At 38.5% G+C, this 13929-nt stretch overlaps 1 protein-coding gene across 1 annotated transcript; it reads left to right on the top strand.

The window, feature by feature from the left end:
• Positions 1-1931: 1931 nt before the first annotated feature.
• On the top strand, positions 1932-8660 carry LOC146664337 (uncharacterized). The gene is made up of 3 exons (XM_085417143.1): positions 1932-2189; positions 3442-3715; positions 5129-8660. The coding sequence occupies exons 2-3, from the start codon at positions 3454-3456 to the stop codon at positions 6733-6735; spliced, it is 1869 nt and encodes a 622-aa protein (XP_085273269.1). The 5' UTR covers positions 1932-2189; positions 3442-3453; the 3' UTR covers positions 6736-8660.
• Positions 8661-13929: the final 5269 nt, after the last annotated feature.

The raw sequence follows: 13929 nt of genomic DNA, 5'->3' as shown, positions 1-13929 counted from the left end.
ATACAAAATGCATTTTTTTTAAAATTATGATTTTATTTATTAAGGAAAAAAGCTATCCAAACCTGACCCTATGTGAAAAGGTAATTGGCTCCTTAACCTGATAACTGATTGTGCCACCACTGGCAGCAACGGTGCAGGGTTTTCCATCATGACCTGTTTAAGATCACACCAGAGCGTATGTGATTTAAGTCCAGACTTTATCTAGAATTTCGGGTTCCTTTTGGTCAGCGGTGGTTTTCTCCTTGGAGCTGCCCCATGAATGCCATTTTGCCCAGTCTCTTTCTTTTTCTTGAATCATTAACTGAGGGCAGTAATGAGTAGTAGTTAGGGTCTGGGGATCAGCAGTGAAAAAAAAACTATTCTATTCTATTATAATCTATTTTATTTTATTCTTTAAACAATCAGGAAGATGGCAAATACTTTGACACAGCACTGTATAGTGAAACCTGCACACTTAAGTTGTCCTCTTGTCAATAACAGGTACCATAGTGAAAGAAAATTTGAAACCAATATTTAACAGTATAAATGGGTAACACATTTGCAAAAGCAAATCACTGCTTTGGTTAGGATTGTCTACACAGTACAGTTTTGTAGCCTGCATCAGTTGAACGTAGTATATATCATGATTTACTGTACACTTTTGAGGCTTTATTTAAATATTTTTTTGGCTAATTTACAATCACAGATGTTCCTGATGTGCATGTGTTTGGGAGAAAGCTGGAGTAGCTGAAGGAGACTCCAGGGACAGGAAGAACGTGTAAACTTCTGCTAGGATCTCAACAGGAATCTTGTTGCTGTGAGGCAACACTGCCAGTCCACCTCTGAGCCATCCCATTAACAACTGTTACTTGCTATCAAGATGATAAAGTACACAGGTCACCTACTCAACCCTGTGGTTCGAACCAGTACACTGAAATCAAAAGAATTCATTTGATTAATACAATTTGAATTCATGCATCCCATGTCCTGTTTGCAAAGAAAAACATACTGCTTAGTAATCGTTACTATGCAATAACCAGAAACTCCTGAAATTGTCTATGATGATGATACGGTGAATGCGTGGTTACATATTTTTTGCAGTTGGTTTGACTAAAGTTGAGACTGGAGTGAGATAAACTTGTTTGTGTATGTTTTTTCTTTCTTTTGTGGGTTTCTTTTCAGGAGGTGACACAAACATAGTCTGTTATATCGTATTGTCCAAAGCTTTATTCAGCATTTTTTCTGTTTCTTTTTTACTATGTGCACAATGATGCTTTGCTTGTCCCTTTGAGTAACATTGTTGGTTATCAACAAAATAAAATACAAAAGAAAAAGGAATACAGTATTGGAAAGTAACCAAGTAAATTTAATTAAGTATTATATTTAAGTTCACTTTTTATGTTTTCTTTTTTGGCCGTTTCCTTTAGGATCTTTAGGGTTTCCATGGTCGATCATCTACCTGTCGCACCAACTCTCTGCATGTCCTCCTTCACCACATCCATGAATCTTATTTGAGGTCTTCCTCTTTTCCTCCTGCCTGGCAGCTCCATCTTTAACATCCTTTCTTTACTATCCCTCCTCTGTGCATGCTCAAACCATCTCAGACTCACCTCTCTATTTTTGTCTCAGTCGGGTTTTTATGTGCTTGATGTTATGTATTTCCATGTTAAAATACTGCACCTAACATTTAGTACAAACGTTTAGTTGCTAGTTTAGATTTAAAAGATATGAATGAACAAATTTAAATAGTACCATATTTTTTTATATGTGAAACTATCCAGCAGTATCTAAAATAATCCAGTGCATCACCAAATACAGTAGGAATGTGGGCTTTAATGAGTCATCGTGACTTGGCAGTTTAATATGATTCTAATACTGACTATTTTTATACTTCCACCGTCATAATGCTGGTCATCTTCTATGATGACATAGCACGGGCGTAGGAACAGTCTGTTGTCTGGACTGTGTTGCAGGAGGGAAGAAAATAAAAGCGGGACTTGCTGTCATGTAGTTGGCCTTCTTGCTGCGGGATCGATGCTGCAGATAGATGCAGGAAAATCCTCGTGATTGATTAACACGGAGCAAAGTTTTGGAGCGTCACAAACACAAACCTGGAGAGGCATCCGCCGGAAGCGGCTCGCCCAGGTGGGCGTCAGTGAAGACGGACCGAGGTCAGAGTGACGCTGAAGCTGTCCGGGTCTGCTGCACAGGTAATTTATTCTGTCTGTGTGTGGATGCAGTTTGTTCTTTGGTAGCTGCTCATGTGCACGAGCGAAAACCTGCAGCAGGCAGCACATGTGCTCAGAGACATAACGTAAGGAGGAGACGTGGCACTCGGGAAATCCTGAGGAGAAGTCTGTGGGCGTGGTCGATTAAGCCAAATAATAATAGTAATAATAATGTCCTACCAATTTTATTAATCGTTCCCTTCGACCTCAGTGAAAAACGTTATGCAGTCCGGGTGTGAAAGAGAAGTCAGATATTAGTGTGAGGGCGGAAGTGGCTCTGCTGAGGTGAAGCTGCAGAAAGAAGCAGCCCAACATGTCTGCAATATGTTGTTTAATGCATGCATTATCACCTCGTTACCAGTTTTATAAATAATAAATAGAAACATACATAAAGTGAAATTTATTACCCTGTAATGTCCTGCTGAAGAGATGATCCAGTTTTCCGCCTTCACTGAGATTTTCTGTGAGTCCGTTCTGTGCTGTTGCATTTTGGCGACATCTTATATTTAATACTGAGGTTAAGTGTCACAGCTAATCAAATAGTGCTGAGTGGATGAAGGGTTTAATTCTGGCATGTTAAACCAATCGTATTGTTGTGTTTGATTGTACTGAGTACGCTGCATATTAGTTTAACCAACTCTAACATACTGTAACTTTCACGTACTAAGACAGACTGGTGAATAGCTGCATTCACAGATATATGTTATGTAACAGTGCTTATTAATGTATAAAGTAAGGCATCTTTCTGTTATGGAGAAACTAAAGAAAGAACGAAACATGAATGCCGCTCTGTGTGCTCACTGCTGAGAAATCGCTGACCTCTGAAAGTCGACATACCTGACACAGACCTTAGAAACTCAGGTTTGAGTGTTTCCTTATTGACAGAGTGGGTGAGTTGACTCTGACTGATTCCAACATGCTGGCAATCTGCCTGCTTTCATGAATTTCATGACAGTTAATTGAAACCTTTCAACAATCTTTGTGAGAGTCATCGCAGTCAGCAAGAATCAGAGCTGGACAGGTTTGGCTTCCAGCAGGCGACGGTAAATACTTACAGTCATTCTCAGATGGCAAAAATGTGTGCAGTGGCAAAAAAAAAACAACCCTTTTTTAAAATAATTTTGAGATACAGATATTTGTGTAATTAATTGTGTAATTACAGTTTCAAATCGTTATAGCTGCAATTTATGCACTGAGGACCTGTTTGAATACACAGTGTGCATGTGTGTTTCAGTGTTTCCTGCAGATGTTGCAGTCTGAGGAAGAAGTTCCCTGGAGCATGAGTCTGGACCTCGGCAATATTAAGGAGGAACAGGAGGATCTGCTCAATGACTCGGACGAAGCTGACTACATCAGGTTCTCAGTCACTGATGTTGCTGTGAAGAGTGAAGATGATGAAGACGGACCCCAGTTCTCACAGAGTAATCAGAGCCCAGCTGAAGAGAAAAACGAGGGAGAGCCTCCAGGCTTGTCTTCTTCTTCTGCTGCTGCTGCTTCACAGCTTGCAGGTATCAGGAATTTGGCTCATTTGATTTTGCAAACATTATTTTTGCAGTAAAAAAAATTAAAATAAAATTCCGCTCCCACGTCTGTTGGAGGTCTTTATCCTTCAAGCTCGGGTTCTCTACCAGAGGCCTGGGAGCTTGAGGGTCCTGCGCATAATCTTTGCTGCTGGAGATCTCGGATGTTGTTCCTGGGATTTAAAAAAAGAGTCAGTAAGATTTAAAAATTCCTTTGCCATTTGCTTGTCAGGGCAGCACATGCGAATATTGAAGTCCCCAACAATAAGGACATGATCATATTTTGGCATAATTTCAGCCAACAGATCAGAAAAGTCATTTAAGAAGTCCTTATTGTATTTGAGGGGTCTGTAAACCACAGCACAGAGCACTGTGTGAGAGCGCCCTAGCTCAAACACACTCAGTTCAAAGCTACTAGGTGATGTTGAAAAGGACAGTGGTTTACATTTATACTGCTTCTTAAAAACAACCGCTAAACGCTGTTCCTGTGCTGCCATCATTAGTGTCTCTGTGCTGTCTTTCAGTCCAACTTTGCCCAGCCACTGGTAGAATTTCTGGATGTTAGCCACTTCCTCTATCTGCTGGTGGTACATACCGTGTAGGGACCTGTCCTTCCGTGATGGTGCCTCCTCTTCCTCCTCTTTCTTGGGTTTTTGCTGTTTGAGGTGTTGTGGCCATCTTCTCGCCACCTTATGTACTTGTCTCATCCTGGACTTGTCTCATCCTGGACTGTGGTACTGACACTGACCAGTCCCCGGCCTCCTTTCTTCCGCTTAGCGTACTGTCTCTAGGTATTGTACTTGGGGTGAAACCCTCCATGCATGCACAGTCTCATGTCTTTTGAGATCACCTAGTTGTGAAAATCTTTTATGACACACCCTACAACCAAAAGCTTTCTCGTATTGATGTAAATATCTTCATGATTAACTCTTTGAACAGTAGTTCTGATAAGACTTGTATTAGCTCTTTATATGTTTTCAATCATTTCATTTGATCTGTCTCCTGGTCAAATCCCACCCATACATGAATATGAAAAGATATCTGTTCTGAGCTTAATAGTCCTTTTTTTCAATTGTATTTATTTTTTGTTACTCAATTGAAAGGCTAATATTTGAAGTCTGCGGATATCTTCAGATCAAATGTTATAATCTAAATATCTTACACATTTTATGGAAATGTATAACTTGATCTACATAGTCTTTCATTTTTTTAAAGCCCTTGTCAGTGTTTTGATGACGCAATAAAGGTGAGATGAACATAATTACACAATTATTAATTTTACTCAGTTTCCAAGAAAAGTTGCAAAACATATTTATATTGCTCTAAATATTAATAAGCGGTCCAAGAAAATGTGTCAGTACACAGTCACAGCTGTGCTTGTGTCTTTATTGCTCCCTGCAGATGTCCAGCAGATCTTGGTGATTAAAGAAGAGGTTCCTTGGAGCTCATGCCATGATGACCTCCTCCACATTAAGGAGGAACAGGAGGAAATCCTACCTGGTTGTGAGGGAGAACAGCTTAATAGGCCAGAAGAGGATAACATCACCAGGTTCCCATTAACTGCTGTTTCCATAAAGAGTGAAGATGATGAAGAAAAACCCAAGTTCTTCCAGGCAGAGCCTCCAACCAGCAGCTCAGCTAAGCAGATAAAAACAGAAACTGATGCAGAAGACTGTGAAGCAGCAGAAACAGCCTGGAACGCAGATCTGAACACTCATATACACTCGAGGGCTGATGGAAAGGCTTCAGACTCTTATGAAACTGAAGTCAGTATTGATGATGACGATGATGAAGACGACGATGATGACTGGCAGGAACATTGGTCGGATTCTGAACTTGAAACAGAAGACAGTGACAGTGGCTGGAAGGAGAGCGGTACTGATGAGTCAGGAGTAAAAAGTGATATGAGAAGGGAGTCAGCAGAAGGGTCTACCAGCTGTTTGGTTAGTAAGAAATGGGTGAAGCAAAATGCAGAGTCACACATGACAGTCCTCACAGGAGAGAAACCGTTTGGCTGCAATGTTTGTAAAAAAAAATTTAGAGATCTCTACAACTTTAATAGACACATGAGAGGCCACACAGGAGAGAAACCGTTTAGCTGTGATGTTTGTGAAAAAAAATTTAGAGATCAGTATTATCTTAAGACACACATGAGAATCCACACTGGAGAGAAGCTTTTCACGTGCAGTGTTTGTGACAAAAGATTCACACAGAGTTTAAATTTCAAGACGCATATGAGAATTCACACGGGAGAGAAACCATTTAGTTGTGAGTCTTGTGGGAAACGGTTTAACCAAGAGGGAAATCTGAAGATGCACAAAAGACTCCACACAGGAGAGAAACCATTTGGTTGTGATTTTTGTGGCAAAAGATTTCACCAAGAGGGAAATCTGAAGATGCACAAAGCACTCCACACGGGGGAGAAACCGTTTGGTTGTGGAGTGTGTCATAAAAGATTTTCACAACTAGGTGATCTCAAAAGACATGAGACTGTGCATTCAGTGGACAAACCATTTAACTGTAGTATTTGTGATATAAATTTTACCCAGAAAAAGTATTTCGAGAGACACATGAATGTCCATTCAGGGGAGAGACCTTTTGGTTGTGATGTTTGTGGTAAAAGATTTAACACTAGGCGAAATCTTGAGATGCACACCAGAGTCCATACAGGAGAGAAACCGTTTGGTTGCGATGTTTGTAGTAAAAGATTTTCACAGATGGGAATTTTAAGGAGGCACATGAAAGTTCACATGGCAGAGAGACCATTTGGTTGTGACATTTGCAATAGAAGATTTAACAATAAGAGGAATTATGAGACACACATGAAAGTCCACACAGGAGACAAACCATTTGTTTGTGAAGTTTGTGGCAATCAGTTTGCACAGCTAGGAATACTGAAGAGACACATGCTAATTCACGCAGGAAAGAAACCATTTGGTTGTGACGTTTGTAAGAAAAGATATTTACGAGTAGAGGATCTAACAAGACACCAGAGTATCCACACATAAGAACATTCAGTTGTTCTTAATATGGTGAAAGATTAAAATGTAAAAAACATTTCAAGACATACCTGAGGGAAATCGTTTTGTTGTGATCATGTTAAATACCACCCTCTGGTTGTGATGAAAGATTAATGAAAATTTGTTGGGGGGGGGTTTTAATTGGAAATTTTTACTATGACCAAATCTGTGTTTACTGTATGACAGTTACATATGTTAAATATGCAACATTGTTCAAAGCAAAGCTATAGTGGGAACTGATCTGGAAATACATATAGTATTTATTTTCAGTGTTAACTTTAGAGACTTAATGACCAGAGCCTTTATTAAATCATACTAGAAACCTCTAGCTATAGGTTAACATGAATACACTAAGAGTGTACTCACACTGGGTGATCAGCTAACTTCAATGTGCTCGAGCTGAGATGTTCAGAACAACTGAAATGTGCTTGGACCTGTAGCAAAGCACAGTGTGAGCTCACCGTAAGGCTGTTAGTTCTCAGCATTAATAATGGCAAAGAAGCTCTATTAACATTAAATTTAATGTCGAATCAGTGACTAACATAACAATGTCAAATTGGCCTTGCCTGATTTCACCATGTCCAGATGTCCAGATAAATGTTCGCTTTGTTGGAAACTTTCTGCCTGGTTTGCTTAGAAAAAATAGCAAATATGACTTTGATTTATGCAGCTGTCACTTTAAAAGCAACAGGACATGTTTGGAAACACCGTTCATGAAAATAAAAGCTCTGTATGGGGGTTGAGGAGCAGAGCAGAGCACAATGAAGAGCTTTTTTTTCAGTTGTGATTTTAAGCATACGACTTTAAACAAAATGTGATGCAAAGTGACTGCTGACTGTCTAAGAAATGTAGAAAAGTGATATAAAATATGAAATACAGAAAATTAATTGCATGCAGTTGAAGGCAAACATTTGCATTCATAAAATGTACTCTGATATTAATCAAGTCACAGCTATATAAACACATCTAATTAATATAAGACACAAACACTCCTGTAGCAGAAGAACACAAGATGATCACTGATGTATAATGTTTACACATATAAATTGCTGATATGTGATAGTCTTCTTTGTTCTATGTGTAGCAGTCATCTGACTTGTGTATGCACACAGGAGCTGTGAAACATGCTCTCCCTGTGTGCGCTTCTAGGGAGAAGGAGGAGATTCTTCTGTGGTTTGCTTGAGTAAATCGCTAAAGTTTTGTTTGATGATGAATTGCAGACATTGTGCTTTAAACGCTGAGGGTTTCTCTTACTTTGGCCTTTGTTATCAGGCCTTCACAGACCTTGTTCGGTTTCTATCTGATCCCGTTTCAAAGGTTCATTAAATAATATAAAAAATACTTTGGAGACTCAAAGTCTTTTATTTGGTTTCAGCTTTCCACCTCAACATTTATTATTTCTCCACACTGAAACCACAGAGAAGTCAATCAGAGACCAGGTTAGAAAATGTAAGTGAACCACTGCAGCAGTGACTTCTAGAAAAGCCTCTTGTAGACAGACGTTCCAGATTTTCAGAGAAACATAGAAGATCATTTGAAAAAGCTGCAAACCAGCAATTTCAAAAGCAGTCTGGATTTTAATTTAAAATTTTTGGAGTGTCTAAAAGGAACACCTCATGCCTTTTAGAGAAAAACATTTACCACTCTGCTGTTCATAAAATCTGCATGATTAGAATAGGTTTTACTTTGTTACATATCTATTTAGTTTTTTTTAAATCTCATTTTTCTTTTGCTTTTTTTGCTTAAGTTTGACTTGTTTGTTTCTTGCTGAAATCTGATGACAGTATGAGAACTTCAGGTCATAGAGGTAGATAGACAAATGTAGGATGGCAGTGCTGTTGGATTTTTACAGTAAAAGAGAGGCAGCAGAATCTATGACACTGTTCTTTGTCCGTTTCCTTTCCTTGGATGAAACCAACTACATAAATAAATAAATAAAATATTATATTATATTACCTGTGTATAGTACTCGTTCATGGTGCTGCTTTTTTTTATTATTATTTGGACTTTTGAAAGCCACTTCAGTGTCAATACCATTTTCATCAAAGATGCACTCAGGTCTGGGGACTTCAATTCTGTTTGTTTTACACAGCACCAAATCACAAGAACAGTCACCTCAAGGCGCTTTATATTGTAACGTAGACCCTACAATAAGACATACAGAGAAAAGCCAACATTCATATGACCCCTATGAGAAAGCAGTTTGTCGACAGTGGGAAGGAAAAACTCCCTTTTAACAGGAAGAAACCTCCGGCAGAACCAGGCTCAGGGAGGGGGCATCTGATGCTACCAGTTGGGATGAGAGAAGGAAAACAGGATAAAGACATACTGTGGAAGAGAGACAGAGATTAATAACAAGTGTGATTTAATGCAGAGAGGTCTATTAACACATAGTGAGTGAGAAAGATGACTGTAGAAGAAATATTGCAGCATAACTAAGGTAGGATTCAGGGTCAAGCAAGGCAAAAAGGAAAGTTTGAATCCTAATCTTAAAAGTAGAGATAGTGTCTGTCTCCTGAATCCAAACTGGAAGCTGGTTCCACAGAAGAGGGGCCTGAAAACTGAAGGCTCTGCCTCCCATTCTACTTTTAAATACTCTAGGAACAACAAGTAGGCCTGCAGAGCGAGAGCGAAGTGCTCTAGTGGGGTGATATGGTACTACAAGGTCATTAAGATAAGATGGGGCCTGATTATTTAAGACCTTGTATGTGAGGAGCAGGATTTTGAATTCAATTCTGGATTTAACAGGGAGCCAATAATGGGGAGGCAATATAGGAGAAATATGCTCTCTCTTTCTCGTCCCTGTCAGGACTCTGGCTGCAGCATTTTGGATTTACTGAAGGCTTTTAAGGGAGTTTTTAGGACTTCCTGATAATAATGATTTACAGCAGTCCAGCCTAGAAATTATAAATGCATGAGCTAGTTATTCACTCTAATACAGGATATTTCTAATTTTAGAGACATTGCGCAAATGGAAGAGCCCAGGCTCTTCCAGCAGCCACCAGGCCCAGGCTCTTCCAGCAGCCACCAGGCCCAGGCTCTTCCAGCAGCCACCAGGCCCAGGATCCTGCAGCAGCCACTAGGCCCAGGATCCTGCAGCAGCCACCAGGCCCAGGCTCTTCCAGCAGCCACCAGGCCCAGGCTCTTCCAGCAGCCACCAGGCCCAGGATCCTCCAGCAGCCACCAGGCCCAGGCTCTTCCAGCAGCCACCAGGCCCAGGCTCTTCCAGCAGCCACCAGGCCCAGGCTCTTCCAGCAGCCACCAGGCCCAGGATCCTCCAGCAGCCACCAGGCCCAGGATCCTCCAGCAGCCACTAGGCCCAGGATCCTCTAGCAAGGCACCAGCAAGTAAATCAACAGTGACTTCAACGGGCCATCACAAGGAAATACCAATCTCATCATTTTCAAAATGCCACCTAAAAAAGCAAACCCAGGAGTTGAAGGCAATTAACCAGTGAGGTTAATTGCCAGGACAGGCCGGGTTTCGGCAATCCTCAAGGGTGCTTCGCAACCAGTGGGCCTTAACGCTGTTAAGATGCCGCCTAAGAGGAGCAACGTTAATGAGGAGGAACTGGAGGACATAAAGAAATCCCTAAACTTTATGTCTGAAGAAATAACAACAATTTCCAAACAACAAAAACTGATACTCAATTTAATGGATGATATTAAAGAACTAAGAAGGCAGAGCGAGGAAAAGGACAAGAAGATTGCTATGCTGGAAGGACGGGTGTCAGATCTGGAACAATATTCAAGAGTAAATGATGTGATAGTGACAGGACTGGAAACCAAGCATCAGACATACGCACGGGTAGCAGCATCAGAGAGAGGGGAGCCACCCGAGCAAGAGCTACGCTCTTTGGAAGAGCAGGTAATGGCCTTCTTTAAAAGCAAAGGTATAGAAATGGACAGTAAAAATATTGAGGGATGCCATCCTCTTCCGAGAAAAAATCAAATACCTGCCATTATCATTCGTTTTGTTAATAGAAAACAGAAAAAAGAACTGCTCAAGCAAGGAAGAAAGCTAAAAGGTACAAATGTTTATTTAAATGAACACCTAATCAAGAAAAATGCAGACATTGCAAGACAAGCAAGAATATTAAGAAAACAGAAGAAAATACAGTCAACTTGGACGTCAGACTGTAAAATATTCATTAAGTTAAATGGAACACCAGAGCAGGCTAAGGTTCTAGTCATCAAAGAGATGACGGAACTAGAAAAATATAACTGATAAATGCAAAGCAGTGCTAAATATGATGTGACCGTCCAAGTGCACAACCAACGCAGATGTCTGACAATTTTCAACTAACAACTCATATAGATATTGAAAATAAGACATTGATGTATGACAGCAACATAGATCCTGATTGTAATTTCTTTAACAATAAGACAAATGAATGCAATTATTATACAAATGAGCAACTTAAAAAGGAATTCAAGGTAGAACAGGGTATAACAATGGTTCACTTTAATAGTCAAAGCTTATATGCAAACTTTCAATCCATCAAAGACTACATAACACAGTTTGAACAGCCATTCAATGTGATAGCCATATCGGAGACCTGGATAACTCCTGGAAAAGAAGAAGACTTTAAAATAAATGGATATGAATTCCTTCATGTAGACAGGATCAACAAGAAAGGAGGTGGGGTGGCACTTTACATTGATAAAAACCTAAAGTACAAAAGAATGGGAAGAATGACAACTGTTATTGATGGAGTGATGGAATGTTTATCAGTGGAAATAATTATAGAAAAAAGGAAAAACCTAATTGTCAGTTGTATATATAGAACACCAGGATCTAAGATTGAGATATTTAAGGATAATATGGAGGACTTATTTACAAATATAAATCAGAAAAGAATGTTTATTTGTGGGGACTTTAATATTGACTTATTGAATCCAAATCATAATAAGAGTACAGAAGAATTTATTGACTCCATGTACAGCATCGGTTTATTTCCACTGATAACAAGACCGACCAGAATAACATCTCATTGTGCAACTCTATTAGATAATATATTTACAAATATAATAGAAGGAAAGATAAAAAGTGGGCTGTTAATCAATGATATAAGTGACCATTTACCAGTCTTTGCATCGTATAATTGCCATTATAAAGTGAACAACGATGGACATAAGATTATTTACAAAAGAATAAGAACAGAGAAGACCTTAAATTGTCTTAGAAATGAACTTTTAAAGCAAGATTGGAATATTGTGTATGAACAAACAGAAGTTAATAAAGCTTACAAAGGATTTTTAAGAACATTTAACACATTACTTGATAAAAACTGCCCAGTAATTGAAATCAATAGGAAACACAACTATGCAGGAAGACCATGGATGACAAAAGGACTACAAAATGCCAGCAAAAAAAAGAATACCCTATATCGAGAATTCATAAAAAAGAGAATAGAAACTGAAATGAAGTATAAAACTTACAAAAATAAATTAACTAATATAATGAGATCCTGTAAAAGAGAGTATTACATTAAAAGGTTAGAACACAATAAAGATAACACAAGAGATATATGGAATGTATTAAACAGAATAATCAAAAATGAATCAAGGAATAATGATTACCCTGGATACTTTATAGAAGGGACAAGAAGTATTAATAACATGGAAGAGATAGTAAATGGCTTTAATGAATTCTTCGTAAACATAGGGCCAAAACTGGCAGAAGAAATAAAGGTTGATGGAATAGAAAGGGACACTGGTGAAAATATTGAAAGGAATAGTAGCTCAATGTTTTTAAGAGCAGTGGAAGAGAAAGAGATTTATGACATAGTTAGAGGACTTAAGAACAAAACCAGTACAGACTGGAATGATATTGATATGGTAACGGTAAAGACAGTTATTGATGGTATCGTAAAACCATTAAAATATATATTCAACTTGTCGTTTCAAAAAGGAGTTTTTCCACAAAAAATGAAAGTTGCTAAAGTTATTCCCATTTACAAAACCGGTGAAAGACATCATTTTACAAACTATAGACCAGTGTCAATACTCTCCCAGTTCTCTAAGATACTGGAAAAACTCTTCATAAAAAGATTTGATAGTTTTGTGGAAAAATATGAATTAATGACAGATAGTCAGTATGGGTTCAGAAGCAACAGATCAACAGCTTTGGCACTGATAGATTTAATGGAAAAGATAACGGAATGTATGGATAATAAGAGGTATGTGCTCGGAGTTTTCTTAGATCTAAAGAAGGCGTTTGATACTGTTAATCATGAAATTCTATTAAAAAAACTGGAAAAGTACGGGTTTAGGGGAGTGGTTTTGGAATGGTTAAAAAGCTATGTAGGGAATAGGCAACAATATGTACAAATAAATGAATATAAATCTAATTTGATGGATATAGCTTGTGGAGTACCTCAAGGTTCAGTACTGGGTCCAAAAATGTTTATTATGTACTTAAATGATATCTGCAGAGTATCGGAGATTTTAAAGTTTGTAATATTTGCAGATGACACAAATATACTGTGTTCAGGTGTGGAGTTGCCACAGGTTTTGGGGATGATCACACAGGAATTAACGATATTAAAGAAGTGGTTTGATATAAATAAATTATCATTGAATCTAGATAAAACCAAATTTATGTTGTTTGGAAACCAAAAGAAAAACATCGAAGTAGAAATATGTGTTGACAGTGTATATTTAGAAAGAGTAAATGAAATAAAATTTCTTGGGGTGATCATTGACCACAAGCTCTGTTGGAAGCCACACATTACTTATGTTCGGGGGAAATTGGCACGGGGCATTGCCGTCCTGGGGAAAGCAAAGCATATGTTGGATCAGAAAGCACTGCACATTTTATACTGTGCTTTACTACTGCCATATATGAGCTACTGTGTAGAGGTCTGGGGAAACACATACAAAAGTAACACACAAACAATAACTATAATACAGAAAAGGGCCATTAGATTAATAAATAATGTAGGGTACAGGGACCATACAAATGCACTCTTTGTCAAAATGCAAGCTATTAAATTCCAAGACTTGGTGAAGCTTAAAACAGCGCAAATAATGTATAAAGTAAGAAATAAATTGCTTCCCAAAGAAATCTGTAAATTGTTCATAGAAAGAGAAGGTGGGTATAACTTAAGAGGGAAATGGAATTTAAAAATACAAAGTGCTAGAACAACTTTAAGAACGATGTCTATCTCAATTGCAGGAG

The sequence above is a fragment of the Rhamphochromis longiceps genome, linkage group LG8 (genome assembly GCF_057381845.1).
Source record: "Rhamphochromis longiceps isolate RC_006_pf linkage group LG8, R_longiceps_female_GT1.1, whole genome shotgun sequence".
Classification (NCBI taxonomy): Eukaryota; Metazoa; Chordata; class Actinopteri; order Cichliformes; family Cichlidae; genus Rhamphochromis; species Rhamphochromis longiceps.
Note: the sequence above shows the minus strand (reverse complement) of the source record. Positions and strands in the feature narration are given on the sequence as shown.

Coding starts and splice junctions, on each gene's coding strand:
- LOC146664337 (XM_085417143.1), top strand. CDS start 3,454: ATGTTGCAGTCTGAGGAAGAAGTTCCCTGGAGCATGAGTCTGGACCTC. Junction 3,716..5,128: donor TGCTGCTTCACAGCTTGCAG/GTATCAGGAATT, acceptor TGCTCCCTGCAG/ATGTCCAGCAGATCTTGGTG.